Source organism: Ctenopharyngodon idella, chromosome 8, assembly GCF_019924925.1.
Source record: "Ctenopharyngodon idella isolate HZGC_01 chromosome 8, HZGC01, whole genome shotgun sequence".
In the NCBI taxonomy this organism is placed as follows: domain Eukaryota; kingdom Metazoa; phylum Chordata; class Actinopteri; order Cypriniformes; family Xenocyprididae; genus Ctenopharyngodon; species Ctenopharyngodon idella.
Genome location: NC_067227.1, coordinates 32,676,964 through 32,702,586, shown reverse-complemented (window position 1 = coordinate 32,702,586; position 25,623 = coordinate 32,676,964). Strand labels below are relative to the sequence as shown.

Sequence of the window (25,623 nt, the reverse complement as noted above, 5' to 3'; positions counted from 1 at the left end):
TAATAAACAAGATTTTACCTAACAATACTGGTGTACACACCATTAAACCTAAAAATAGACACTAAAGATGAATGCTGATTTAAAAACTCAAAAGTGCCACTGCTCATAACAATTTACTAATTTTAAGCTGACTGCAATGGAACATTTGCGAAGCTATTTTTAGAATACTACATTATACAGATTTTATTTAACATATTCAAAAGCAACTTCAAACATGGCGTTCCAGCAAAGCTGCTTTCACACAAACTGACTAAAATGCAGAATGACTTGGTACAAAACAAAACACAAGGAACAAAGAGGCACAGAAAGTGATCTGGGATGAGGTTTTATTTGCATTTTAGAAAACCAGTTTGTGTGGATAGACTCCATTAGTTAGGGAGAATGTGGAGTGCAGGTATTCCCTGAGGTGAGGAACCTGCTTGATCAGAGGAAGCAGCTGAGAATCCACTGCCTTCTGGTCTGTCTTGCGCTGCTCCGTCAACTGGTACTTCTGCAAAAACCACAAAACAAATACATCAGAAAACTCAATTCTCAACCTCGGCCAAAATTCTCCATCTAGAGCCCTGCAAAAGAAGCCGGAGAGAGTGTTTTACCTCCTTCTCTGTGTCAAAGATTTCACCCTCCTGGTGCTTGGGTTTCCTCAGCTTCTTCTTCTTAAAGTAAGCATCGGTCAGCGTTCTGGGGATCTTGACGCCAGAGATGTCCACCTTGGTGTTTGTGGCAATGCAGAACTTCTGGTGAGCTCTACGCAGAGGCACTCGGTTCACAGCCAGAGGACCTGAGAGAGACAAGAGCCGGCGATCAATTATTCACGCCCTCAAACTGAAACTCGACAGAGCTGCACAACACTGGGGGGGAGGGGGGAGTGACATTGCGAGGTTTTGTTTTCTGTGATATGGAGGAAGTTACAACTTAATAACTATTAGTCATTTTAGAATGATTGGGGTGATTTTGTTAGGGAGTTCATCTGCATACAAAATGTATAAAAAAAGGGGTGTGTTCACACTTGTAGTTCGGTTCCCTTTGGTTTGCTTGATTCAGATAAAAAACAAAAAAACACTTAGTCCTGGTCCACTTGGTGTTCACATTTTAACAGTAAAGGCATAGAGACGCATTCACAACCTGATTAGTCGGATTTTATGACGTTTGTGATGGAGCTTACTTAACATCCAAACAATGCTGTGTGCTGGGATAAATGTGCTTGTTGTATGTGCGTAGCCAACATATGGTATTTTGACCAGCTGAAAACTTGTGAAGAGCTTGTGTTAAGTGACAATGACAAAAAAAAAAACCTATTTTATTACTTTTTAGGGTCGCATATTGTGACGACGTCCTGTTTTTGGTTTGTTTACATGTCTTTGGTCTGTGTTGCGTTCATATTTTAGTCGAACCGCACCAAAGCGGAATGAGACTGCTGAAAAGATGCGTCTCAGTCCGGTTTTAAACAAATTCTGGTGCGGTTCAAATGCATACCAGGGTTTGGAAGGCAGCGTTCACACTTATTCAAATGAACCACACTAACAGAGCAATCGCACCAGGGTTCATTTTAATCAAACCAAACAAGAGCGAAGAAACTTTGGATGTTAATACTAGGCCACATTCACACTTTTTGACCAATTCAAAAAAACAAAACAAAATTTTATATATATATATATATATATATATATATATATATATATATATATATATATATATATATATATATATATATATATATATATCTCTCTCTGATAAGAAATGCATTGTTATACTAATCGTACTGTAAAGTTTTACTGTAGAATACTTAAATACTAGTATTTTTACTAATTACAATACTAATAATGATATACTAGTATTTCTTCCATACTAGTGTTTTCAAACCATATAGCATCAAGATTTTATTTTGATATAAATATAAAAGTGCTGCTCAGGGTTGCCAGGTTTTCACAACAAAACCCGCCCAATTGCTACTCAAAACTAAAACGCATTCCAGGCTAAATGTTATTTGGAGTTACTTCAACTCGCGGACATGAAAAACAACCTGCAGCGACAGTGTAAAAGTAGCCCAATTCCGTGTGAAAACCGCAGACTTGGCAACACTGGTGCTGTTGTATGATCATTTACATGCGTGCAGCTCACGGCATCAATCACAGTAAATGAACAGAGATTCTGAAACACTTTTACAAACTACACGTGCATAAATGACACACTTCACTCTAAAACCTCAAAATTGCAGCCTGCATGATTTAATCACACCAAGCCATATTGATTTTATTTCACTATACGGTGCAGCTCAACCCCACATCTAGAGAAAATCAACTCCATCCATCCAGCAAACAGACGCTGCTCACTCACCGGTGACGAGGAGGAGGCCGCTGTCCAGCTGCTTGAGGAAGACCACACGCTGCAGAAGAAGAAACATTCACAGTTAAACAGCTGCTGACGTCCTCATCTGAACCTCTTTTGCAATTCAAATATCAAGTGCAACTTGTCACCCCAATTCAGCAGAGTAAAGCGAACAGGAGTGTTTGTGTGGGAGCAGAGCATCCGCGCAGGTCGCGGTGTTTTGCATGTAGGCGTTTCACCCATTGATTTGCTATACATGTATGTACGAAGAACAGCTATGTTTTGGGTATTCAATTCCGAGATTTGAAACTAAAGTGAGCTGAGATTCAAGAAAGATTTCCCTGCTTGGAGTGGGAAACAAGTGACTAGTTAAATGACGCACTTGAGCACAATATTCCCGTTTGTAGATTGAGAACCTGTACCTTTCCACGGTGGCGTCCGGTCAGCAGGATCAGGACCGTTCCAGGGGTGATGGATTTGCGCAGTTTCCTCCGGTGCTGACAGAAGGGCTTGATGCCATGACTCCGCAGCTTACGGCGCACATCTTCTGTGGGGTAGTAACGGGGCTGGACACAGAACACGGGAAAGAGATGTGAACATGAATGTGGTAAAAGCAATAGACCTTAGGCAGATTAGACGCCATATTGAATTTAATGCATTGGGGATTACGATGGCACACACTGTATAAATGTCCTAAATCACAATTTTCACAACTTTTATAGAGATTTCTACTTTTCATCAGCTGAACAATGTATATTGTCAAACAACAGTACAAGCTATTGAACACTGTATTCTCTCCCTCACAGCCTCATTTTCATTTCTGTCAAATTAAATATGGTGCTATTTCAGCTGCCATGACTGAATTGGCCAAACACTCCAAATCTGCATATTTTTGCATTAAGAAAAGGGTTTCTATAAGTAAAATGTTGTATCTGATCAATAACTTCAAGGAATGAATGCACAAGTTTCCCCACTTTGTGTTTATTAAATAAACACTTAAAATTCAAGATAAATTTTAATTGAATATCTCATATGAAATTAGAGCATATAATCTGCAAATTACTAACATCAACTCTTTAAAAATCAATGGACAGAATTAAATTTCTTTGAACTCATTACCAAACTTTGAACTTAAAACAAAATTTATGAAACATATTTCAATTTCAGCAAATATTACTCAAGTTCATACTGGCACAACTTTCATGCTGCAATAGTACATCAATGGGTGTGCATTTTCAATGCACACCCATTGAATGTGAGATTCAATGGGTGAATCTCCTAAAAGAATGTGAGATTTGTTTGTTTTTTTAACACCATGCCAGCTTCTGTGGCCATCTTTATGACGAGAAAAATTTATGATAAAACTAAAATCAAGTGTTAATTTTTTCCTAAAAACTCAAACTATATTTGGTTTAACTTTTAAAAACTTCAAAAGCATTAACTGAAAACAAGTTTCTCACAGACTTAATAAAACATGTTTCAATGATAAAGAGTTTTGACAGTAAGAACATTTTGGTGGATCTTCTAGTATTAAAAACTTGTGCCTCATTCTGGAATGGCCTATTCTGCAACAGGTATAAACAATTTGGTGTGTGAAATACAGGAAAGACTATATGGAAGCTTGTTTCCACCACAGAATGAAAATTTAAAAGGTAATTGCGACTATTGCGCAATTCTGATTTTTCTCAGAATTAAGAAACTCACAATTGCGAGTTAAAATGTCCAATTCTGAGAGGGAAGAAACACTTTTTACCCCCCTCAGAATAGTGTCATCATGGTACCAAAATTCCATTTAAACTTTACGGTTCTTGGTACCAATTTCGATACCACAGGACAATCTGTCGGAACCATTTTACTATTTTAAGTAGCCTATTTTTAAAAACATTAAATATGACGGTAGTCATACATATAAATATTTGAAGCGTGTGTGTGTGTATGTTTGTGTACATATATACCTCAATGAAATAAATCATGAAATAAACAAATGCTCAAACATCCATTTTGAAACAGACGTGCGTGTTTGAGCTATTCCGTCAGTGAAACGACACACTACAGCCTCTAAAACTATGAAATAAATATCAGTAAATAATAGTACCCTAAGATGCGTCATATAGCTGCTCTGCGTTTGAGGGATGAGGGACACGAGCAGGAAAGTGACCATCTCTTTAATAATATCTTCATGTTATCTCCTGACCTGAAAGGTCTGAAGAGCGAGTTTCATCTTCAGACATTCAGGCTATATTTGATTTAGCGCTGCCAGGGAAAGCAAAACTAAAAATCACCGGTGTGTGTGAAACGCGCTATACAAATAAACTTGACGTGCCTTATAAAGTCTAATAACAAGCACAAACTGAGTTAAATAGAAATTGACGTGCAAGCAAAAAGGTTTCTGTCCTACGGTGTTTTTCTACTTTACCACAGTAAAGAATGCAAATATAATAAGCCTAATTAAAAGCGAACGAAAGGAAGAAATGTTTATAATCCCCTGAGTGAAGATTTGGGAAAAGAAACAGAGATTCTATGTTCAGTGGAATAACTAATGGAATATTGTTAAATTCTCTGCTAATCGGGTGACCAGATCGCGATTCGCAGAACAGAATACAAAGCTTAAATTTATGGACTCACGTACCTCTCTCATTCGGCATGAACAAATGTTTCCATGGCTGCGATGTCACATTTAATTGCTAACCTATTTGCCTATTTCTTCTGTAAACAAAGCTTTGTGCTCCACTCGTGTCATATTCATGTAAAATACTGGCACAGCCCTATCAGTGGGTACCGAATATACCCGGACACTCGTTACTCCCAGTACTACAGAAATGCTAGTATCGTCACATTTTCAAAATTTCAGTACCGACTTGGTACCGAAGTACCAGTACTTTTGACAACACTACCTCAGAATTGTTTATATCTCACAATTCTGACTTTTTTCCTCAGAATTGTGTTATAAAGTCAGAATTGTGAGAAAAAGTAGCAATTACCTTTTTTATTGCAAGGAGGAAACAATCTTCCATAAGACTAAATGTAAGACAATTATAACTCTAATATAATATATATATATATAATATATATATATATAATATATATATATATATATATATATATATATATATATATATATATATATATATATATATATCCTGAACATCAGGCGTAAAGCCCTGAGGATCAAAATGGACGAATACAAAACCATTTTAAAATGGTTATGCTCATATTAAAAACAAAAAACAACCAATTCTGGCCCCAATTCTCACCATTTTGCGCAGTTTGACAACACGGTTGCCTCCATTTTTATCTCCACCGACAGTCTTGATGACGGTGCTGGGTGCCTTTTCCTTTATTTTCTTTTCAACCTGAAACATCAAGACAGATTTAGAAAACAGCTAATGATGGGGTGAGACTGATCCTGGAGCAGAGAGCAGCAAACTCTCACCTTCGTCACAGGAGCTTTAGTCTTCTTCTTGTACATGGCTCGCCGAGCGTACATGGCAGAGCGGGAATAGCGGCCGATGCCCCTGACCAGCACAGGGTTACGGCTGCAATGTTTACGGGCAACCTTCTTCTTATCGCCCTCAGCCATCTGAGAAAATAAGAGTTGTTAAAATATGCATGCATACAAAGATTTTAAAGATTAATAACATACATCAGACAATAGTTATGCTCTGAAATGATTGTCAATTTAGTTATATATATATATATATATATATATATATATATATATTATATATATATATATATATATATATATGAGGGTTCTTTATTATTGTGGTGTCCATTGATTTAACAAGTTGCATGATCAACAGTCTAACTTATATGCAGCAATTCAGATATACTTCATGTTAATTACGGTCTAATTTAGGGGCCCTACTATATTTGTGAAAAGAATTAGTAAAATAGCTGTGCTTATGTTGATGTCATGTGAAAAATTATTTATATATATATATATATATATATATATATATATATATATATAAATAATTTTTCACATGACATCAACATAAGCACAGCTATTTTACTAATTCTTTTCACAAATATAGTAGGGCCCCTAAATTAGACCGTAATTAACATGAAGTATATCTGAATTGCTGCATATAAGTTAGACTGTTGATCATGCAACTTGTTAAATCAATGGACACCACAATAATAAAGAACCCTCATATATATATATATATATATATATATATAATATATATATATATATATATATATATATATCTTGAGCTCTTCAGCATGGTGTTCCTGCAGTAACTCAACGTGACCTGTTGTAGCATTGCTAACAGGCTAAAGTACATACATAAACACATTTATAAACTAACAAGCGTCATTATAGAGTCTATTTAACGCTCTGTTCACATGACAACCCGTCACATATGACTTTACGGTCTTTAATATTAATATAAACACATAAATCCCGTTTCTGTTCACATGCACCCGGTTTCAGGCCTTAGCGCGCGCCGATCATTCATAACGTACGTTAAAACATACATCACATCCACTAATATTCGCAGCTACTAGCGCTATATGTATATTAAAACATTCATATATGGTCCAGAGTGAAATATTACGCACTGATTAATCAGATTAACGCAGATTGTGCTTGGACAAAACAGACACGAAAGCCACAATTACCTTCAGCTAGAAAAAAAGACCGACATCCGGGCATTTGACGTATTTATAGTCGTGACGTGTTACGCTCGGCGTTCTTCTTCCGTCATGCTTTGGCCTTAAAGGCACACGCGCTTCTGTGGACACGTGACGGTCGCGCGAGTGCCGCTCATCGGGCGAGGAATGTAAATACGTGAAAACCTTTGTAATATTCTTGTGTCTTTTGTGAAATAGGAGCAAATTGTACATTTGTATGTTGTAGAAGTGAATCAGAAAGTCAAGTTATATAAGTTATATATATAGGGTTGATGTTTGAGGTGTACCATAAAGCCTAAAGGATTGGAAATGTGTATGTAACTGTCCGTAATTTATTTATTTGCCAAACGACGGTAATTTTCCTTAAATCTGCAGTTATAGAGACTTCCGGGTCTACAGCAGCTTTTGCGCCTTCGCGCTTTTGTTATGGAACGTCATCATTGTCCCGCGTTCTCATTGGTTTGCTGGCCTATGGCGGATTTAATAAGCAGGATAAGCTGTGAGCGAATCGGTCGCCCAAGAGGATCACCGAAAATCACGTTGTATTTGATACAAAACTAACTAGACTTAGCCAAACGGGGGAAAAAATAATAACTAAAACTATTTTCATTTTCTCCATAGAGAATTATTTTATGAAAACTTGTTTAAGACAGTCCTGCTGTAACTAGGCCTGTCAGAGGATGTTAATCGATAGTCTGTGCGTTTGTTAAAGTCAACAGTTTGCACAATTTCAACTTCTTTTTTTAAAGAATACTGATATTTTTATTTATTATAGCCTATATTTATTACAATTACATTTTATTTTTTATTTATAATAGTCTGCTAATACTTATTATGTTATACATATTTTTAATTATTAGTTTAGTTGGCATACATTTAAATTGACACAATGGTGACACGCAAAATATATATATAATATATTACATTTTAAATCCTATGTACAATATATCACATGTAATTTTGAAAACGCGTTAGATTGTATATTTCTACATATAAGCAGTCTAAAACAAGATAAACGCTGGATTTATTAACTCAAACTGAATCAGAAAACTGATTTAGAATAAGAATATCCTTTAATCTCCTCAAAGTCAGTTATTTAAAGACTGGTTGTGCATCCAAAGGTCATCCATCCATGATCCACCTTTGTTATTGTAGTATGTATAACTCCACCTATATATTAATAAATCTGCATGCCAAGAGGGAAAAGTAAAGCTCATTCTTTATTGATAAGAACAGTCAGGGCTCAGGTGGGTGAATTTGAAAAGATTTCATCCATAACATGTTTAGTCAACATTCTATACAAAACCATCTAGTGAAGACTATAATCAAGAGTTTATTTGAAGTTGAGTGAATATATTACATTTCTGCAAAACAGCAGAAGTGCATGGAGATGGTTAATCCAGCAGGATGTTGAATTAGGCACAAAGACAAAACTCCAGCAAGGCACATTGCTTCCGGCATCACTGAACCATAACGCAACACTTAAACATTCAGAATCAGCTCCATCACTGCTTCATGTGGGCATGCCAATCATATGATCCTGGAGACATTTTACAAGAACAATAATCATATGCAAAATAAACTTTTTATTCCACATTTGTGGGCGGATTATTTTCGTTTACAGACTTTGGGACGGTGTGAATTAGGTTTTGAATTTGACTTGATTTGTTCGCAGTGAGTATCCTCAACATGTGTGTGTGATGTTCTCAGTTTGTGTTTTCCAGGACAATTGCGATTCCCTGACCGCCACCAATGCAGGCAGAGCCGATCGCATACTTTCCACCGCGTCTCCTGTGATAGAGAATAGAACACATCACGTGACTTCATGCAGTATAAATACAGCAATGCATGATCAGGATTTACATATCCCAAAAATAATATACTGAAAACCCATTTTACTGCCATGATGTGACTATTTCTGAGCTATTTCTAAACTTAAAGGGTTAGTTCACCCAAAAATGAAAATTCTGTCATTAATTACTCACCCTCATGTCGTTAAACACCCGTAAGAACACAAATTAAGATATTTTTGATGTAATCTGAGAGGTATATGTCCATAGACAGCATTATAATCAACACTTTCAAGGTCCAGAAAGATATTAAAGACATCGTTAAAACAGTCATGTGACTGCAGTGGTTCAACCTTAATGTTATGAAGAGACGAGAATACTTTTTGTGCGCAAAAACAAACAAAAATAAGGAGTTTATTCCACAATCTCTTCTGTGTCATTCTCATACGTTGTTTACGTCCAGTGCTTCCATGTTCAACGTCAGAACGACTCATTATTGGCCATCTCCTGCGTCAGCATCACACGCATGCGTCGTGCTGATCACGTGATCAGTGTCGGCCAATACTGAGCCGGCATTCGGACGTAAACACGGAAGCCTTCACTGTGCTTAGAAGAAGAGAAGAGATTGTGGAATAAAGTCGTTATTTTTGTTTTGTTTTTGCGCACAAAAAGTATTCTTATAACTTCATAACATTAAGGTTGAACCACTGCAGTCACATGACTGTTTTAATGATGTCTTTAGTACCTTTCTGGACCTTGAATGTGGTCATATACCTCTCGGATTTCATCAAAAATATCTTAATTTGTGTTCTGAAGATGAGCGAAGGTCTTACGGGTGTGGAACAACATGAGGGTGAGTAATTTCATTTTTGGGTGAACTAACCCTTTAAAACCTACGCATTTGATTTTGCTTATAAATTATAAACACTATTATTGTATTATTATTCTTTTCTTTTCTTTTGTTTGTATTATTCTGTTCATTGCATAAACATTGGCTAAAATATCTTTTTGACTCCTAGAGATGGCAGCAAAAAATGTCATTTCAGAGGCAAGTTGCATTACATTTTAAAAAGATTTCTTCATAATAACATGCATCAGTGAATGATGCACATTTAGACCGGGAATGAAAGTTCATGTTGACATTGAAAAGTGTCCATGTAAATATGTGTCACACTTGCTATGTTTCCATCCACCTATTTTTAAGTCAATTTTGAGATATTGCATAAAAAAAGGCTAAATGGAAACGGCAAGATGAAAAACCTCCTGTGACTTTGCCTTTAACAGTGGCTGTGATTGGATAACTGGACTAACCAGCGGACCAATCGCATCACAGAATCTCAAATATTAATTTGGTCATTCTGAAATGCCTGAGCCGAACGCAAGAGAACATGACAGCGTTTATTGTGTTTCATCTGCTGCTCTGAGACGCAACTCATTTATGATGGAGGAAAAAAAAGACACAGTGGCTTGCAGCATCTCCCATTTTTATTACAGATATCTTGCGCCAATTTCCCATCAAGCGACAATTTTGTTGTCTTGAACACATGGGATGGAAACATAGCTTTATTCGCAAATGTTTTATGCCATATTCCAAGTTAAATTCACCACTTTAAATTGAAACACAGCTATTGTGAGCGTCTTTACCTGAGCTCATGAACTAGATGCGCAGTGATTCTTGTCCCAGAGGCTCCGAGCGGGTGTCCAATGGCGATGGCTCCTCCGTTAACATTGGTCTTCTCAGGGTCCAATCCCAAAGCTTTAGCCACTGCCAGATACTGAGGAGCAAACGCTTCATTGACCTGACAGATACATAAAACAGATATAAGAAACCCTGGATTAAATCTGCGTGACCATCGCCAACTAAATCTACTCTTCATCATCACTCTAGATAACATTTAAGTGGCCATTATCTGGAGTTTAAAAAGACGTCAACTCATGCATAGTGTGATCAGTCCAATTAGAGCATGTTATTCTACTGTACCTCCACCAGGTCCATGTCTTTGAGTGAAAGACCAGCCTTCTTCAGGGCTTCTGTGATGGCAGGTACAGGCCCTGTTGTATTTACAAAACATACAGTTATTTATTTTTCTCCTCACTAAGTATAGTAGAATATACTGGTGGATATTGCACTCACCAATTCCCATGATGCTGGGATCACAGCCTGAGATGTGATAGGCCACAATTCTAGCCAATGGGGTGAGTTTGTGAGCTTTCAGAGCGTCCTCACTGGCTATGACCACAGCAGCTGCTCCATCAGACACGCCCTGTGGGTGGAGCCAACGACATCATAAAAGACATGCAAATACACACTGCAAAACACAAAATGACTACAGTGGCACTGCTTAGTAACCACTGTAGTCATTTGTATCACGGTTTCCACAAAAATATGAATCAGCACAACTGTATTCAGTGTTGATAATAATCCTAAATGTTTCTTGAGCAGCAGATCATCATATCAGAATGATTTCTGAAGGATCATGTGACACTGAAGACTGGAGTAATGATGCTGAAAATTCAGCTTTGATCACAGAAATAAATTACATTTTAACATATATTATAGTAACTTAAAAAAAATCTTTAGAAGCTTGTTTCCGCCACAAAATTAAAAAAATAAAAAAGCGAATAATTGCACATTTTTATCTCACAATTCTGTTTTTTTCTCGCAATTGCACGTTTTTAAATCACACAATTCTGACTATATCTCACAGTTCCAACTTCTGACTTTTTATATCTGACAATTCTGAGGAATAAAGTCAGAATTGCGAGATATAAACTTTTTTTTTCTCAGAATTGTGAGTTTATATCGCAATTCTGACTTCATAACTCACAATTGTGAGTTTACATCTCGCAATTGCAAAAAAAAAAAAAGTCAGAATTGTGAGACAAAGTCACAATTACCTTTTGTTATTTTTATTTCATGGTGGAACAAGCATATATATATATATATATATATATATAAAAAGGTTAAGATTTTTAAAAGGTTTTTTTTTTTAGTTTTGCTCATCAAGGCTGCATTTATTTGATCATAAATACAGTAAAAACATTAATATTGTGAAATATTATTACAATTTAATATAACTGTTTTCGATGGAAGCTTGTTTCCACCATGAAATAAAAATAAAAAAAGGTAATTGCAACTTTTTCTCTCATAATTCTGACTTTTTTTTGCAATTGCGAGATGTAAACTTACAATTGCGAGTTATGAAGTCAGAATTTCGTGATATAAAGTCAGAATTGCGATATAAACTCACAATTCTGAGAAAAAAAAGAGTTTAAATCTCACAATTCTGACTTTATTCCTCAGAATTGTGAGATATAAAAAGTCAGAAGTAGGAACTGTGAGATATAGTCAGAATTGTGAGATAAAAATTTGCAATTATTCGCTTTTTTTATTTTTTTTATTTAGTGGCGGAAACAAGCTTCTAAAGTTTTTTATGTTACTACAATATATGTTAAAATGTAATTTATTCCTGTGATCAAAGCTGAATTTTCAGCATCATTACTCCAGTCTTCAGTGTCACATGATCCTTCAGAAATCATTCTAATATGATGATTTGCTGCTCAAGAAACATTTATGATTATTAGCAATGTTGAAAACAGTTGTGCAGCTTCATATTTTTGTGGAAACTGTCATACACAATCATTCAAAGTTTGAGGGTAAGATTTTGAGAAAAAAAGAAAAGATAAAAAAAAATAAATAAATACTTATATTCAGCAAGGACCAAATTGATCATTAAATTGATCAAAAAGGGACATTAAACACATTTTTAATACTACAAAAATAAAATAAATGCTTTTTCTTTTAACTTTCTATTCATCAAAAAATCATGAAAAAAAAAAATCAGTTTCCACAAAAATATGAAGCAGCACAACTGTTTTCAACATTGATAATAATTACAAATGTTTCTTGAGCATTAAATCAGCATGATTCAAATTCAATTCAAATGCAGTTTAGAAGCACACTGGTGTTTTGTTCTGTTCCACCTACCGAAGCATTGGCCGCAGTGACGGTTCCTCCTTTCTTAAAGACGGTCGGCAGCTTCGCCATCTGCTCCAGTGTGGTCTGTGGACGGGGGTGTTCGTCAGTTGTCATGGCCACTTTCCCTTTCTTGGCTTTCACATCGATGGGTGCGATCTCAGCGTTGTAATAGCCAGCCTCATGAGCTGCAGCAGAGAGAGAGATGTGTGTGAGTGTGTGTGAACCGACGCAGGGCCGCTGTGAGGTCGATACACTCACCTGCTTTCCATCTCTGCTGCGTCCGATAGGCATACTGGTCACAGTCCTCGCGTGTGATCTGGTATTTCTCTGCCAGGTTTTCTGCTGTGATGCCCATGGGGAGCTTGATGTTCAGATCTGTCAGTCCTGCCCACAGCGTGTCTTCCAGCTGATTCACACACATACAGCACATGTTATTCAGAGTTTACCACTTTAAAATCTGACACTAAATATACCCTGTAAATTTGACTGTGTAAATATGCAGATGTTCTTAGTCGTGAACCATTAATACATTTATGTTTTAATTGTGAAATTATTTAGAGGTTTTGATCTAATTTATACTCTTATTTAGCTGTTGTTGCCCAGTCCTTTAATTTAAAAGATTTTTTTTGCTATTACACTAACACTACCAACGATATCTATGGAATATATCCTCAATTTCTTTATTTTGTTTCGTAATTTTTTTTTTTTTTCACTTCCTACTATCTCTTATTGAGGCAGATTTAATTCTTAAATCTCTTTAACTAGTAATAAAAATGTGACAGATTACTGAAGCAATATGGGAGATTTTTTAGTCTGCTTTCCTCTGCTTGTTAACGTCGTCTATTTGTTTCCAATTGATATATTTTTTAAAACCATTTCTATTTATAATTTTATTTTTTATTTTATTCTTTTATTTATTTATTTTTCCTGGTTGTGTATGTTTTCTTATTATTTTTACAGTTTTCTGTAGATGCTTTTTAATGTTTGTTTAAAGGTGTTTGCACAGTAAAAATAAAATTTATGATATTCAGGTTTTCAACACATTTTGACCAATGAATTTCCATGACTCCTCCTCATTTGCCAATACTAGATAATCATTTTTAAAAATCATTTTATTGCACTCACTAAGAGCCAATTTAAATTCAATATTGGAGCCTCAATATTAATGGGGTCATGACATCAAATACGTCAATCAGACTTCGACCAATAGTTATACATCATCTCACCATAGACCCGCCCACTGGCATTCAGTCACTTAATGGCTGACATTTTAAACAGCTTGTTTGCATATTTGACTTCAGAAGGATCCCAGCATCGGAAAGAAGTGGTCAGAAATTTTAATGGGCTCCCGGATCACGTCAGAGGATTATATGTTTGCTCGGAGCATTTTGTGCAATAGCAAGTGGGCTTTGATTCTGTTTCCTATGCAATGATGTTACCCAACAGTGGCTAAAGCTTTGGGCTTGGACCCTGAGAAGAACAAGCCCATCGCCATTGGACACTCGCTTGGAGCCTCTGGGACAAGAATCACTGCCCACCTCGTTCATGAGCTCAGGTGAAGGTGCTCACAATATCTGTGTTTCCATTCAAATTGGTGAATTTAAAATGGAATATCACATAAAACATTAGGGAATAAAGCACCAAATCCATCCCATGTTTTCAAAAGACAGTGGGCGTTTACTGACAAGCCTTAAAGGAGCCGTGCCTTAAAAACCAATAGTTTCAGACAGAGGGTCAGAATGAGAGTTGAAAATCATAATTTTTTTTCCCCATACATATATATATATATATATCCATGTCATGACCTCTAAATTCAGAATCTGTGAACTTCAAGTAATGATCTTTACCTTCAAATCAACTCCAAACTTGGTCCCGAAGCGGATGTTCCTGACAGCGTAAGGAGCTTGGCTCATGCTCTCTGAGCCTCCACACAGGACGACCTCTGACTCTTTAAGGCAGATCTCCTACAGCACAACACACACTGATCAGCATCTCCTGTGAGGAAATTATTGCACCGTTTCGGTTTCATTTGGGCTCGTACCTGTGCGCCATTGATTATGGACTGGAATCCAGACCCGCAGAGGCGGTTGACAGTCAGCGCCGGCACTGGGATGGGAACACCAGCCCGCAGACCCACATGACGCGCGATGTAGGCGGCGTCAGCAGAGCTCTAAATGACAGAGAGAGAGAAAATGAACTTGAGAAGACCAGACCTTCTCCACTGTGTTATCAGTCTGATATGTGCAAACGTTATCATGGATCAGTGGTGTCATAATACTGTGATTAATAATAAATCTTGATTGGCATGTTACAAAAGTATCGGTCATTCATCCCGTCACAATGTTTGATGCTCAACTTTACTTGTATGATTTGTCTATTTATATATGTATGCATGCACACACACACACACACATATATATATATATATATATTTTAATTAGATGAATGACTTTGATACTTTTGTAATAATTTTTAATATTATATATAAAATAATGTAAAAGATATGTGCAAATGAGGCATTAAATATGCACAAATTTGCATACATTTCATTTTCAGAACAGAAATCTGAACACTGGATAAAGCCAGGCTCAAAATTCATGTTTTATTTTATTGACATATTAGAGTTAAAGGTTTTTTACAGATTTTGGATCAATCTTTTTATGTCAACAGCCAGAAAAAAATAATAATTTTGACCATATTTATAGAAATAAAGTGTCGTATAAATCAGGCGAATGACATATGAACAAACACCTCTTTAAAAGCCTAAAGAATATAAATAAGAATAAAACTGTAAAGTTTGGTGTATGTAAAGCTGCTGAAAAACATTTAAAGGCACAATATGTAAGATTTTTGGATTAAAATATCCAAAAACCACTAGAACAGTGTTATATATTTTGCTGACTTGTGTACTTAGATTATCCCAAATGTTTCCAAGAATGTTTAAATCTAGAGAAATAAGCAATTTTAACCAGGACACGGACCATGTCCGTGCGTCGCCTATCAATGACATCATACCTGCGTTACCCTCGATTTCGGGTTTTATTTTGTAGAAACCATGGAAACACCAAAGACGCTTTAATATATTATGTGTTTTATTAGACAGGTGAGCAACTGTTTGGATACGTTGATCGACAGAAAACTAATCATGTTATATAGCTCAACACAGTAAGTCTTAATTGTCCTTAAGTGTCCGAATCCACTTTTGCTAGTTTAAGGACAGGAAAAATGGTCGGTGCGCACGGCGCATTGTCTGAAAGGGTTGTCCCTATCCTCTTAATGAGTCATGGGTGTGTTTTGGGTGTAACGCGCAATAAACCAACCAGAGTCTCGTCTCCCATCCCCTTTAAAAGCCAGTTGTGCTCGCGCCATGCCGTATTCGCTATTTACAAGGCGGAATTTGAAAGCGGAATAACTGAACGCGTCTATAGTGAGAAATCGGATCTGCTCATGCACAAGGTTAAAGTGCGTGAGCAGACCATCTACGGGAAAAGCCGGATTCCACCAAAGCATTTTTATCTTTATGCACACAATAATAATCTTTTACATTGTAATCATTTTATTTTTAATATTTGGCATGTTTGTGTGCTGCTGCGCGTCCCTGTGTGTGTGATAAGCAGAACGTACGTAAGTTGCGCACCCGCATATAGGCGCATATTACTAACACACTCTTTAAATAACAAAACAAATATTGCGGCATTGACTTTAGAGCAGGTTTCAGTTGGTCAATGGCGCAATCTATTTCAGTTGCCTCAAAATAGCAATACGCCAACAATGCACCTGAACACACATCGTTTTCAGACCAGCACGCCCATGGGCGAACAGATGGGCACAAATGCATTTGCTATTTGAACAACGTGGTGCAGGACGTGAAAATGATAACTGCGCCGGCCCTGAAACTAGCAAAAAAAACACTTGCGTCACGCAGGGTGTATGATATGGGCCTTATTGTTTAAATCTCGTTTTCTTGTTTTACCATGCCTAATATCGATCTAGCTTACTGCAGTGTGCAACAAGTGTCTCATAATAGCCGCCGAGTGAACGCAGAGTAGCACTATAACAACTTTCAACAAACAAATGTATCTCATATGATAAACAGAGCTCCGTTACCCCATATACGCTTTACCGAAAGAAGCGGAAGCGGCGATTGTGGCATAATAAAAGCTCCGCTGCTCTCGAGACGCATGTCGCGATCGTTTCTCATTAGCAATCGCTCCAGCGGCCTCGTTCAGCTCCCACAGCACTCGCCCCTGCTCTGCTTCACACTACAGTAACGTTAATAAAATCATCCATGAACATGATTTCTGCCCGAGTCCTGTCCCGATTCTTTTCCACCGGCTGTGAGGTGAAGATGACAGCAAAAATTTACATATTGTGCCTTTAAATGTGTATTTTGGATGTTTTCTTTCCACTAGTCTAAAAGAAGACAAGTTATTGAAGCAAAATATCCAAAATCTCAAAACTGACCAGTGCATGTAGTGTCTTAAAATTGAAACATATCATATCTCACCTGCATGACATTTCCTACGATGACACTGTTGACCAGCTCCGGAGCCACATTCCCAGCAGCCAGAGCAGCTTTTGCGGCATGTTCCGCCAGATCCGTAGCGCTGTGATCCTTCAGAACTCCTCCATACGTGCCGAACGGTGTCCTCTTGGCCGAGACTATGAACACACCTAGACAAAAACACAGAAGAGAGACATGCTTAGATCTGGTCAGTTTCCTGCAGTTAATATAAAAAAAATAAACACAAAAATGTGTTATTACCGAGATACACAGTTTATACATTAAAATACGCCATGACAAAGAGTAAACAAGACTTTTAATGTGTGTCACTGACCTCACCTTTAACCTAATTCTGTTAGTTATGACTCTTATACACAGTTTGATCTGATGTTTGACTTTCATACAGAACAGGTCACTCTTTTTACTCATACTGTTTATATTAAGTTTTGATTTATAATGATGATTCAAAACTTAAGCTTTAAATCTCTCAGTAATTAGCTGAAGAGAAAATTCATTTAAATAAACAGAAACTTAACTGCACATCTATTAATATTTCAGAGCTGGTAGGAAAAATAAAACGAGAAAATAAATTCAAACAGGAAACAGAAGTAAAGTATAACAACGAAAGTGACATTGAAGTTCAAGCGTATAAGTGCAAAAGCTGATAAAACAAACAAATCATTCGAGTAGTTTCATTACAACGCGTTAATTCAAAGTAAATGATATAAAGTTTATTTACCTCTCAGGAGAGACATATTAATGATTGCAGTCGTGACGGTGCTTTTGATCGTTATAGCGAAACACACCGCGCCGACCTTTCACCCACTAACCCTCAACATTCACTTCACAACATTCGACAAACCTGTCAAATATTACATTACGCTAAATAATGTATCGTTTTACATATAAACTTAATTAAATTGTCTATGTAATAAGTATGATATTTAATATTCCAAATATCGTCCAAGGATTTTTTTAAATGAAAAAGTAATAACGCGGAAAGTGCGTATGTAAAACGAACGTGTTTTTACCATGACCTACAGATCCACATTGGCCACCGGAAGGTGTAAAACAGTTTTAATTTCTCATCATTGTTGTTTGTAAAGTCGATATTCCTGTAAATTATGGCGGGGATTGTGTGTCGTACTGTAAGCCGGATTATATCGAGTCAAGCATCATGGTACGTATTTAACTGTAGAAATCCATGTGCACGTGATAATAATCAGTATTTCTCTCATAGAGGTCATGGTGATGATGATTATGATGATGATAAACCACTCTTTTACAGTAGCAGTTCTGTGGTTGCTGTCAGACACAGTCACTGGTTCACATCAATGCTTTCCCTGAAAACATCTGTGCCATTAAGGTCAGTGCAGGATACAAATATTAAACACTATTCCCTTATAAATCACCATATTTCTTCTAAAATATACTTACTGCAGTTCCCTTGCATATACCATGTGACTGACATATTTCATGTGTTTACTGTAGAAAATATAGCACTTTGGCCTGGAAACTATGGACTTACCATGGTAAAGCTTTGTTAGGGTGTTTAACTATGTGAAATGTTGACCTTTGTGTCTTATCCAACAGAGCAGAGCCCAAGAAGAAGAAGAAGGTGGACCCGCGCCGAGAGATAATGATGAAAGAACGTCTGAAGAAGAAGCTTAAAAGGTTGGAGAAAGTTCCACCAGAACTGATTCCCATTGAAGACTTTATTACATCAGCCAAGAGCTTCGACGAGACCAGGTAAAATACTGTAATACACATGACTACACCACCAGACAAAAGTCTGGACACACCTACTTTATTCTTTATTTTCCTGTTTTCTACATGTTTAGAGTTCTAGTGAAGTCTATGAAATGACACAAATGGAGTTCACCTTATGTTCACTGTTATTTGATCAAAAATACAGTAAAATATTGTGAAAAATTTAATGTCATCCCCCTTTTTGCGCATAGATGTGAAAATACGCTATCCAAACTTAAATAGATGAATGCTTTGGAATACAGACGAAGGTTGGTCTCTTTTTAAAGAAGACACTCTGTAGATTATTGAAGTGAAAGCACTTAAAAAAATGAAAGTGTAAAAAAAGTTATAAATTACTGTAAAGCAATACAGTTTATTTTATACAAAATGTATATTTTACAAAATAATTTGGACTCTAAAAATGCTATACAATCAAAGCTAAAACCATGACCAAGTTGCCCTCCAAATTTGAAGTTGATATCACAAAAATTGAAGTTCCTATTAGATTTTGTTTAGGCGCTGTACCAAAAATAGCCACCGGGTGACACCCATATTCCATTAATACATTTGTCACAATATCACTTCTATCACAGTCGGCAAATATGGATCTTTGAGTCTCAGATCTTTTTTCCCGCGATATCCGTTTTGTCAAGATTAGAAGAAGTTTTGATTAAAAAATTGCGCAGTAAATTGACACCGCCCACTAGGGGGAGGAGCCCGCTGAAAGGAATTAAAGCACTTTTTACATGGTAAATGGTGTCCAATTTTAAAATGGTTTCCACAAGATGAATACTGAGGGTGTAAGCTTTGAATGATACCTAATTTATGATAATAAAATATGTGATAGGAAAAAGGCTATAAAACACTGACAGTTAAAGGGTTAAAGTAACTGATTTCTATTTTAATATATTTAAAAAAGTATTTTATTCCTAATTTATGATGATAAAATGTGATAGGAAAAAAGACAATAAAACACTGACAGTTAAGGGGTTAAGTAACTGATTTCTATTTTAATATATTTAAAAATATATATTTTATTTCTAATTTATAAATTTATGAGAATAAAATTGTGATAGGAAGAAGGCAATAAATATGATAATTAAATATGTGATAAGAAAAGGCAATAAAATAACTGACAGTTAAGGGGTTAAAATAACTGATTTTCTATTTTAATATATTTGAAAATCTATTTTATTCCTAATTTATGATAATAAAATATGTGATAGGAAAAAAGGCAATAAAACACTGACAGTTAAGGGGTTAAAATAACTGATTTATATTTTAATATATATATATAATATAAAATATTTATTATTATTCCTAATTTATGATAATAAAATATGTGATAGGAAAAAAGGCAATGAAACACTGACAGTTAAGGGGTTAAAATAACTGATTTATATTTTAATATATTTGAAAATTTATGTGATAGGAAGAAGGCAATAAATATGATAATTATGTGATAAGAAAAGGCAATAAAATAACTGACAGTTAAGGGGTTAAAATAAATAATTTCTATTTTAATATATATTTCTAATTTATGATAATAAAATATGTGATAGGAAAAAAGGCAATAAAATAACTGACAGTTAAGGGGTTAAAATAAGTGATTTCTATTTTAATATATTTGAAAATGTATTTTATTCCTGTCCTAACAAAGCTGAAATTTTTCTGATTCAAAAAAATCCTGGAAAAAAGTATCACGATTTCCTCAAAATTATTAAGCAGCAAAAACTGTTTTCAACATTGATAATAATCATAAATGTTTCTTGATCATCAAATCATCATATCAGAATGATTTCTGAAGGATCATGTGACACTGAAGACTGCAGTAATGATGCTGAAAATTCAGCTTTGATCACAGAAATAAATTAGCTATTTTAAATAGTAATAATATTTCACAATATTACTGTTTTTACTGTGTTTTTAATCAAATAAATGCAGCCTCGATGAGCAAAAGAGACTTCAAAAACATTAAAAAAAATCATTATCTAAACTTTTGAACAGTAGTGTAGACACCAAAATGTTAAACAAACTTCTTATGTTACTCACTTTTTAATTTCAGATTTTTCAAGAAATAATGGGTATAAATAAAAAATAGACAGTAGAATAAAGGTTAAATACATTCTGAATCTTGTGATTTGAATGAAGCTCAAACTAATCCGATTCCCTTCACACTCCAGGATCCGTGAGGCTCCCAAACTCTCTTTTGAGGAGAGCGAGCGCAGAGCCCATCTGCTGAAGGAGTGGTCCCGATACAAGCGCACTCAGCACCAGACGGAGATGGACGTCATCCAGGAGGCTCTGGAGGCTCAGAGGCAAGCGCTGGACGAGCTGAAGCTGGAATCAGAAGAGCTTTATAAAGCAGCAGTCAGCCCAGATACGGACATGTTCCCTTTCCAGCACGAGGGTCCCTGTTACACACCTCCAATTACAAACTACGAGGCTCCAGAGGGCAAATACAACGACATTACACGAGTGTACACGCAGTGAGGCTCTGTGTCACCTGAGAAGGGGATAAAAGTTGTTTTCTGCTCTTGTGAAGAGCAGCTCTATGTCAAAAACATCAGAGAAACAGACTGTGAGAATGAAGAGCCGAACTGACTTTACTATAATGTGTTGTTCTTCATCTGCTCCATTAAATCATGTTGCAAATGAATATTTGTCAACACACCTGGAACACAAGGACAAAAAAATAAAGTTTTTGCAAGACTTGATGTGGTCTTTAAATCATTATTTATACCTTTATTGGGATATTTAGCTTTAGGCCAGTGATTTTGATGTGGTCAGTGTCACAGAACACAGATACATAATTATCTATTTACAAATTCATTTCAGGTCTACAGTGAAACAAACTCTTGTAAAAACATTTCATGTCTTCATTCATAAACACAAGTATAGAATTAAAATACTTTAAACTGCAAAATTATGGCTTTTGGACTGAAAGAGTTCATAATAAATTGGGATATAAAGCCCGTTTTTTTTTAATTACAGATAAGAGTTCAAATAATCAAAACATGTAGGACATTATCTAATATTTTTGTGCTACATTGATTCTTTCATTTTATTAATTCCATATTTAAGTGTTGCACTAACTTGATCAAGACTTTTTACGCTGCTTTGCATTTCCCAGTGAGCACTGGGAAAATCAGATCTACAACAGAACAGACACGCGTCGGTCCAGGAGAGGTAGTGTGAGGAGATTCCCAGCCGGAAGTCCATACTTGGTTCTTGCATCATAAACAGTCCCGTATGATCTGCATCAGTGCGCGGCGTGTGTGAATGTGTTTAAGAGTCCTGTGGTTTGTCCTGGTTGAGAGGGAGATGCCAGTCAGCCGGAGGGGTTTTCCGAAGCTCCCAGACCGGAGTAAACTTCCTCTGCTCGGCGACCCGTTTCCTCTCGCTCTCCTGGAGGGACTCCTAATGGTGCGTATGAGATGATGAACACAAAGAGAGAAGTGGAAGAATAAACAGCAATGTGACCCAAATGCTGGTCACTACCAGTCAAAAGTTTGGATTTCACCAAGGCTGTGTTTATTTGATCAAATCAAAAATACAGTAAAACTGTGAAATATTTTTACAATTTCAACTACAGTTGTGCTTAGAATTATTGGCACCCTTAGTAAATATGATCAAAGATGACTGTAAAAATAAATCTGCATTGTTTATCCTTTTGATCTTTAATTCATAAAATTAGCAAAAATCTAACCTTGGAAAAGAATTGAATATGGGGGAAAAATCACATTATGAAATAAATGTTTTTCTCCAAAACACATTGGCCACAATTATTGGCACCCCTAGAATTTTTTATGAGTAAAATATCTCTGAAGTATATTCCTATTTACATTTTTTTAGCACATCAGGGAACATGAAATTGTCGAGCCATGACTTCCTGTTCCACAGGAGTATAAACATGAGGAAACACAAAGGCCAAATTCCCTTAATCATTCATCACAATGAGTAAAACCAAAGAATATAGTTCTGATGTGCAGCAAAAGATTGTCGAGCTTCACAAAATAGAAAGTGGCTGTAAGAAAATAGTTAAAGCAATAAAAAATCCCCATTTCCACCATCAGGGTAATAATTAAGAATCAACTAAAGATGTTACAAATCTGCCTGGAAGAGGACGTGTGTCTAAATCGTCCTAATGCGCGGTGAGGAGGAAAGTTTGAGTGGCCAAAGACTCTCCAAGGATCACAGCTGGAGAATTGCAGAGATTAGTTGAGTCTTGAGTCTCAGAAAGCCTAAAAAAATGATCAAACAGCACCTACATCACCACAAGTTGTTCGGGAGGGTTTCAAGAAAAATCATCTGCTCTCATCCAGAAACAATCTCCAGCATATTCAGTTGTCAGACAAGACTGGAACTTCAAACTGGACCAGCTTCTATGGTCAGATGAAACTAAAAAAAAGAGCTTTTTGGCAGCAAACCCACCAGATGGGTTTGGTGCACACATGGATAAAAAGTACCCCATGCCCACGGTTAAATATGCTGCTGGATCTTTAATCTTGTGGGCCGATTTTTCTGCTGGAGGTCCTGGACATCTTGTTCATGTACATGGTATCATGGATTCTATCAAATACTAACAGATAAAAATCAAAACCTGACCGCTTCTGCTAGAAATCTTATAATGGGCAGTGATTGGATCTTCTATCAGGACAATGATCCAAAACAAACATCAAAACCAACACAAAAATGTGTCACTGAGCACAAAATGAAGCTTCTGCCATGGCCGTCCCAGACCCCTGACCTGAACCCTAAAGAAAATGAGTGGAGTGAACTGAAGAGAAGAAGCACCAACATGGAGCTGGAATCTGAAGGATCTGGAGAGATTCTGTATGAAGGAATGGTCTCTGATCTCTTGTCAGGTGTTCTCCAAACTCATCAGGCATTATAGAAGAAGACTCAGCTGTTATCTTGGCAAAAGAAGGTTGCAAAAAGTATTGAATAAAAGGGTGCCAATAATTGTGGCCAACATGTTTTGGAGAAAAACATTTATTTCATAATGTGATTTCCCCCCACTTTCAATTCTTTTCCTTCAATGAAAGGTTAGATTTCTGCTAATTTTATGAATTAAAAATCAAAAGGATGAACAATGCAGATTTATTTTTACAGTCATCTTTGATCATATTTATCAAGGGTGCCAATAATTCTGAATCAAATATGTGAATATATTGTAAAATGTAATTTATATCTTGAATTTTTAGCATCATTACTCCAGTCTTCAGTGTCACATGATCCTTCAGAAATCATTCTAATATGCTGATTTGCTGCTCAGTTATTATTGATGATCAATTTTTTGCTTCTTAATATTTTTGTGGAAACCTTGAGACATTTTTATAGTATTCTTTGATGAATGGAAAGTTCAAAAGAACAGCATTTATTTGAAATAAAAATCTTTTGTAACATTATTAATGTATTTACTGTCACTTTTGATCAATTTAATGCAGCATAAAAGCATTAATTTTTTTTTTTTTAAATCTTACCCAAACTTTTGAATGGTAGTGTATCACAGTTTCCACAACAATATGAAACATTTTCAACATTGATAATAATCATAAATGTTTCTTGAGCAGCAAATCAGCATATTAGAATGATTTCTGAAGGATCATGTGACTGAAGACTGGAGTAATGATGCTGAAAATTCAGCTTTGATCACTGGATATAAATTACAGTTTACAATATAGTCACATAGAAAACAGCTATTTTAAATTGTAATAATATTTCACAATATTACTGATTTTACTGCATTTTTCATCAAATATATTCAGCCTTGGTGAGCAGAAAAGTCTTCTTTCAAGAACATTTAAAAAATCGTAATCACTCCATAAGTGCAAGTCAAAACCATCATCTGGCTAGACTCACCTTGGCTTGTGTGCTGTGGTTTTTTTCCCACTCTTTGCAGGTGTAATAGTCTTGTTTCCACTGCTGGCAGTCTGGTGATTTGCCGTAGGTGTAGTATTCATGAAATCTGTTGAATAAACTCTTGCAGTGCTTGAATTCACTCCAGTAGACGTCACAGGAACGTGGTGGCTGTGGCCAAGAATTAAAAATACACATACAAATACAAATAGGTACATACAAATATTTTAGGTCCAAAACAAAAGTCATGGCAGAAAAACAAAAAAGTACTGTGGTTGTACCATGGTAAAATGATGGCATTAAATATTAGTATGGTAATAATAATAAAGGTACTGAGTGATTACACATACAAAATGAACTATTTAGTGGTACTGCCACAGTAAAGGTACAATATTTATGGTAATTCACACCAAAAGCATAGTAGTACCACTGTATTTTTTGTTGTTAATGACACAAACCTGCACCAATGACTTTACTAGGGTTAAGTAGTACACTTTATTATGCAAATACACTTGTGATATTATAGAATATATACTATATTTATAAAGCAAACGCAAAACGAGTTACTCAACATATAGAGGTAAATTATAGAGATAAATTGATGTTAGACTGACCCTCCACAGTGAGTGTGACCCTGCCATACTGCGCGCTCTTCTTCTTTGGTGACTTTTGTCAGCGATTTAGTTCTCCACTGCCATCTGTTGACGATGTGACATAAACTGATATTAGCCTTAAAATTAAATATTTTATTAAATAAACATTTTATCCTGGTT

General features: G+C 35.9%; 4 protein-coding genes across 6 annotated transcripts in view; 1 reads left to right on the top strand and 3 right to left on the bottom strand.

The window, feature by feature from the left end:
* The window catches only part of rpl6 (ribosomal protein L6), a 38,906-nt gene extending 33,001 nt beyond the window's left edge, over positions 1-5,905 (bottom strand). The window contains exons 1-6 of one of the 2 annotated variants that reach the window (XM_051903673.1): positions 5,759-5,905; positions 5,580-5,678; positions 2,748-2,891; positions 2,335-2,383; positions 594-778; positions 310-490 (exon numbers count right to left, since the gene is read on the bottom strand). In XM_051903673.1, coding sequence (XP_051759633.1) covers positions 338-490; positions 594-778; positions 2,335-2,383; positions 2,748-2,891; positions 5,580-5,678; positions 5,759-5,905 — 777 coding nt within the window. In that variant the 3' untranslated portion in view covers positions 310-337. Of the gene's footprint in view, positions 1-309; positions 491-593; positions 779-2,334; positions 2,384-2,747; positions 2,892-5,579; positions 5,679-5,758 lie in introns of those variants that run through there. The other variant, XM_051903674.1, reaches the window with a different exon arrangement.
* Positions 5,906-8,167: 2,262 nt separating this feature from the next.
* acaa2 (acetyl-CoA acyltransferase 2) lies at positions 8,168-18,146 on the bottom strand. The gene is made up of 10 exons (XM_051903669.1): positions 17,979-18,146; positions 17,243-17,409; positions 14,777-14,905; positions 14,583-14,699; positions 12,994-13,141; positions 12,745-12,920; positions 10,891-11,020; positions 10,738-10,808; positions 10,401-10,555; positions 8,168-8,757 (listed from the first exon to the last, which is right to left on the bottom strand). Exons 1-10 carry the CDS (start codon positions 17,992-17,994, stop codon positions 8,673-8,675), a joined length of 1,194 nt encoding a protein of 397 aa, XP_051759629.1. The 5' UTR covers positions 17,995-18,146; the 3' UTR covers positions 8,168-8,672.
* Positions 18,147-18,250: 104 nt separating this feature from the next.
* On the top strand, positions 18,251-21,705 carry mrpl40 (mitochondrial ribosomal protein L40). Of its 2 annotated transcripts, none has more exons than XM_051903675.1 (4): positions 18,251-18,419; positions 18,528-18,605; positions 18,833-18,988; positions 21,172-21,705. In XM_051903675.1, exons 1-4 carry the CDS (start codon positions 18,364-18,366, stop codon positions 21,479-21,481), a joined length of 600 nt encoding a protein of 199 aa, XP_051759635.1. In that variant the 5' UTR covers positions 18,251-18,363; the 3' UTR covers positions 21,482-21,705. The 2 variants fall into 2 exon arrangements, with proteins under 2 accessions (XP_051759635.1, XP_051759636.1); XM_051903676.1 differs by having other exon boundaries at positions 18,252-18,419; positions 18,531-18,605.
* A 2-nt stretch (positions 21,706-21,707) lies between these two features.
* On the bottom strand, positions 21,708-25,617 carry c8h22orf39 (chromosome 8 C22orf39 homolog). Its single transcript, XM_051903677.1, has 3 exons — positions 25,465-25,617; positions 24,854-25,021; positions 21,708-22,408 (listed from the first exon to the last, which is right to left on the bottom strand). The coding sequence occupies exons 1-3, from the start codon at positions 25,489-25,491 to the stop codon at positions 22,277-22,279; spliced, it is 327 nt and encodes a 108-aa protein (XP_051759637.1). The 5' UTR covers positions 25,492-25,617; the 3' UTR covers positions 21,708-22,276.
* Positions 25,618-25,623: the final 6 nt, after the last annotated feature.

Bases quoted from the DNA above. Each gene is read 5' to 3' on its own strand.
- acaa2 (XM_051903669.1), bottom strand. The intron at 11,021-12,744 runs GTAGGTGGAACA...CTCCACCCACAG, and splicing joins TCACTGCGGCCAATGCTTCG to GGCGTGTCTGATGGAGCAGC. The intron at 10,809-10,890 runs GTGAGTGCAATA...TAAATACAACAG, and splicing joins TCCCAGCATCATGGGAATTG to GGCCTGTACCTGCCATCACA.
- mrpl40 (XM_051903675.1), top strand. From the start codon at position 18,364: ATGGCGGGGATTGTGTGTCGTACTGTAAGCCGGATTATATCGAGTCAA. The intron at 18,606-18,832 runs GTCAGTGCAGGA...CTTATCCAACAG, and splicing joins AAAACATCTGTGCCATTAAG to AGCAGAGCCCAAGAAGAAGA. The intron at 18,989-21,171 runs GTAAAATACTGT...TTCACACTCCAG, and splicing joins AAGAGCTTCGACGAGACCAG to GATCCGTGAGGCTCCCAAAC.
- c8h22orf39 (XM_051903677.1), bottom strand. From the start codon at position 25,491: ATGGCAGGGTCACACTCACTGTGGAGG. The intron at 25,022-25,464 runs GTCAGTCTAACA...TCTTGGCCACAG, and splicing joins GGTCACACTCACTGTGGAGG to CCACCACGTTCCTGTGACGT. The intron at 22,409-24,853 runs GTGAGTCTAGCC...ACGCACCATTAG, and splicing joins ACCACAGCACACAAGCCAAG to GAGTCCCTCCAGGAGAGCGA.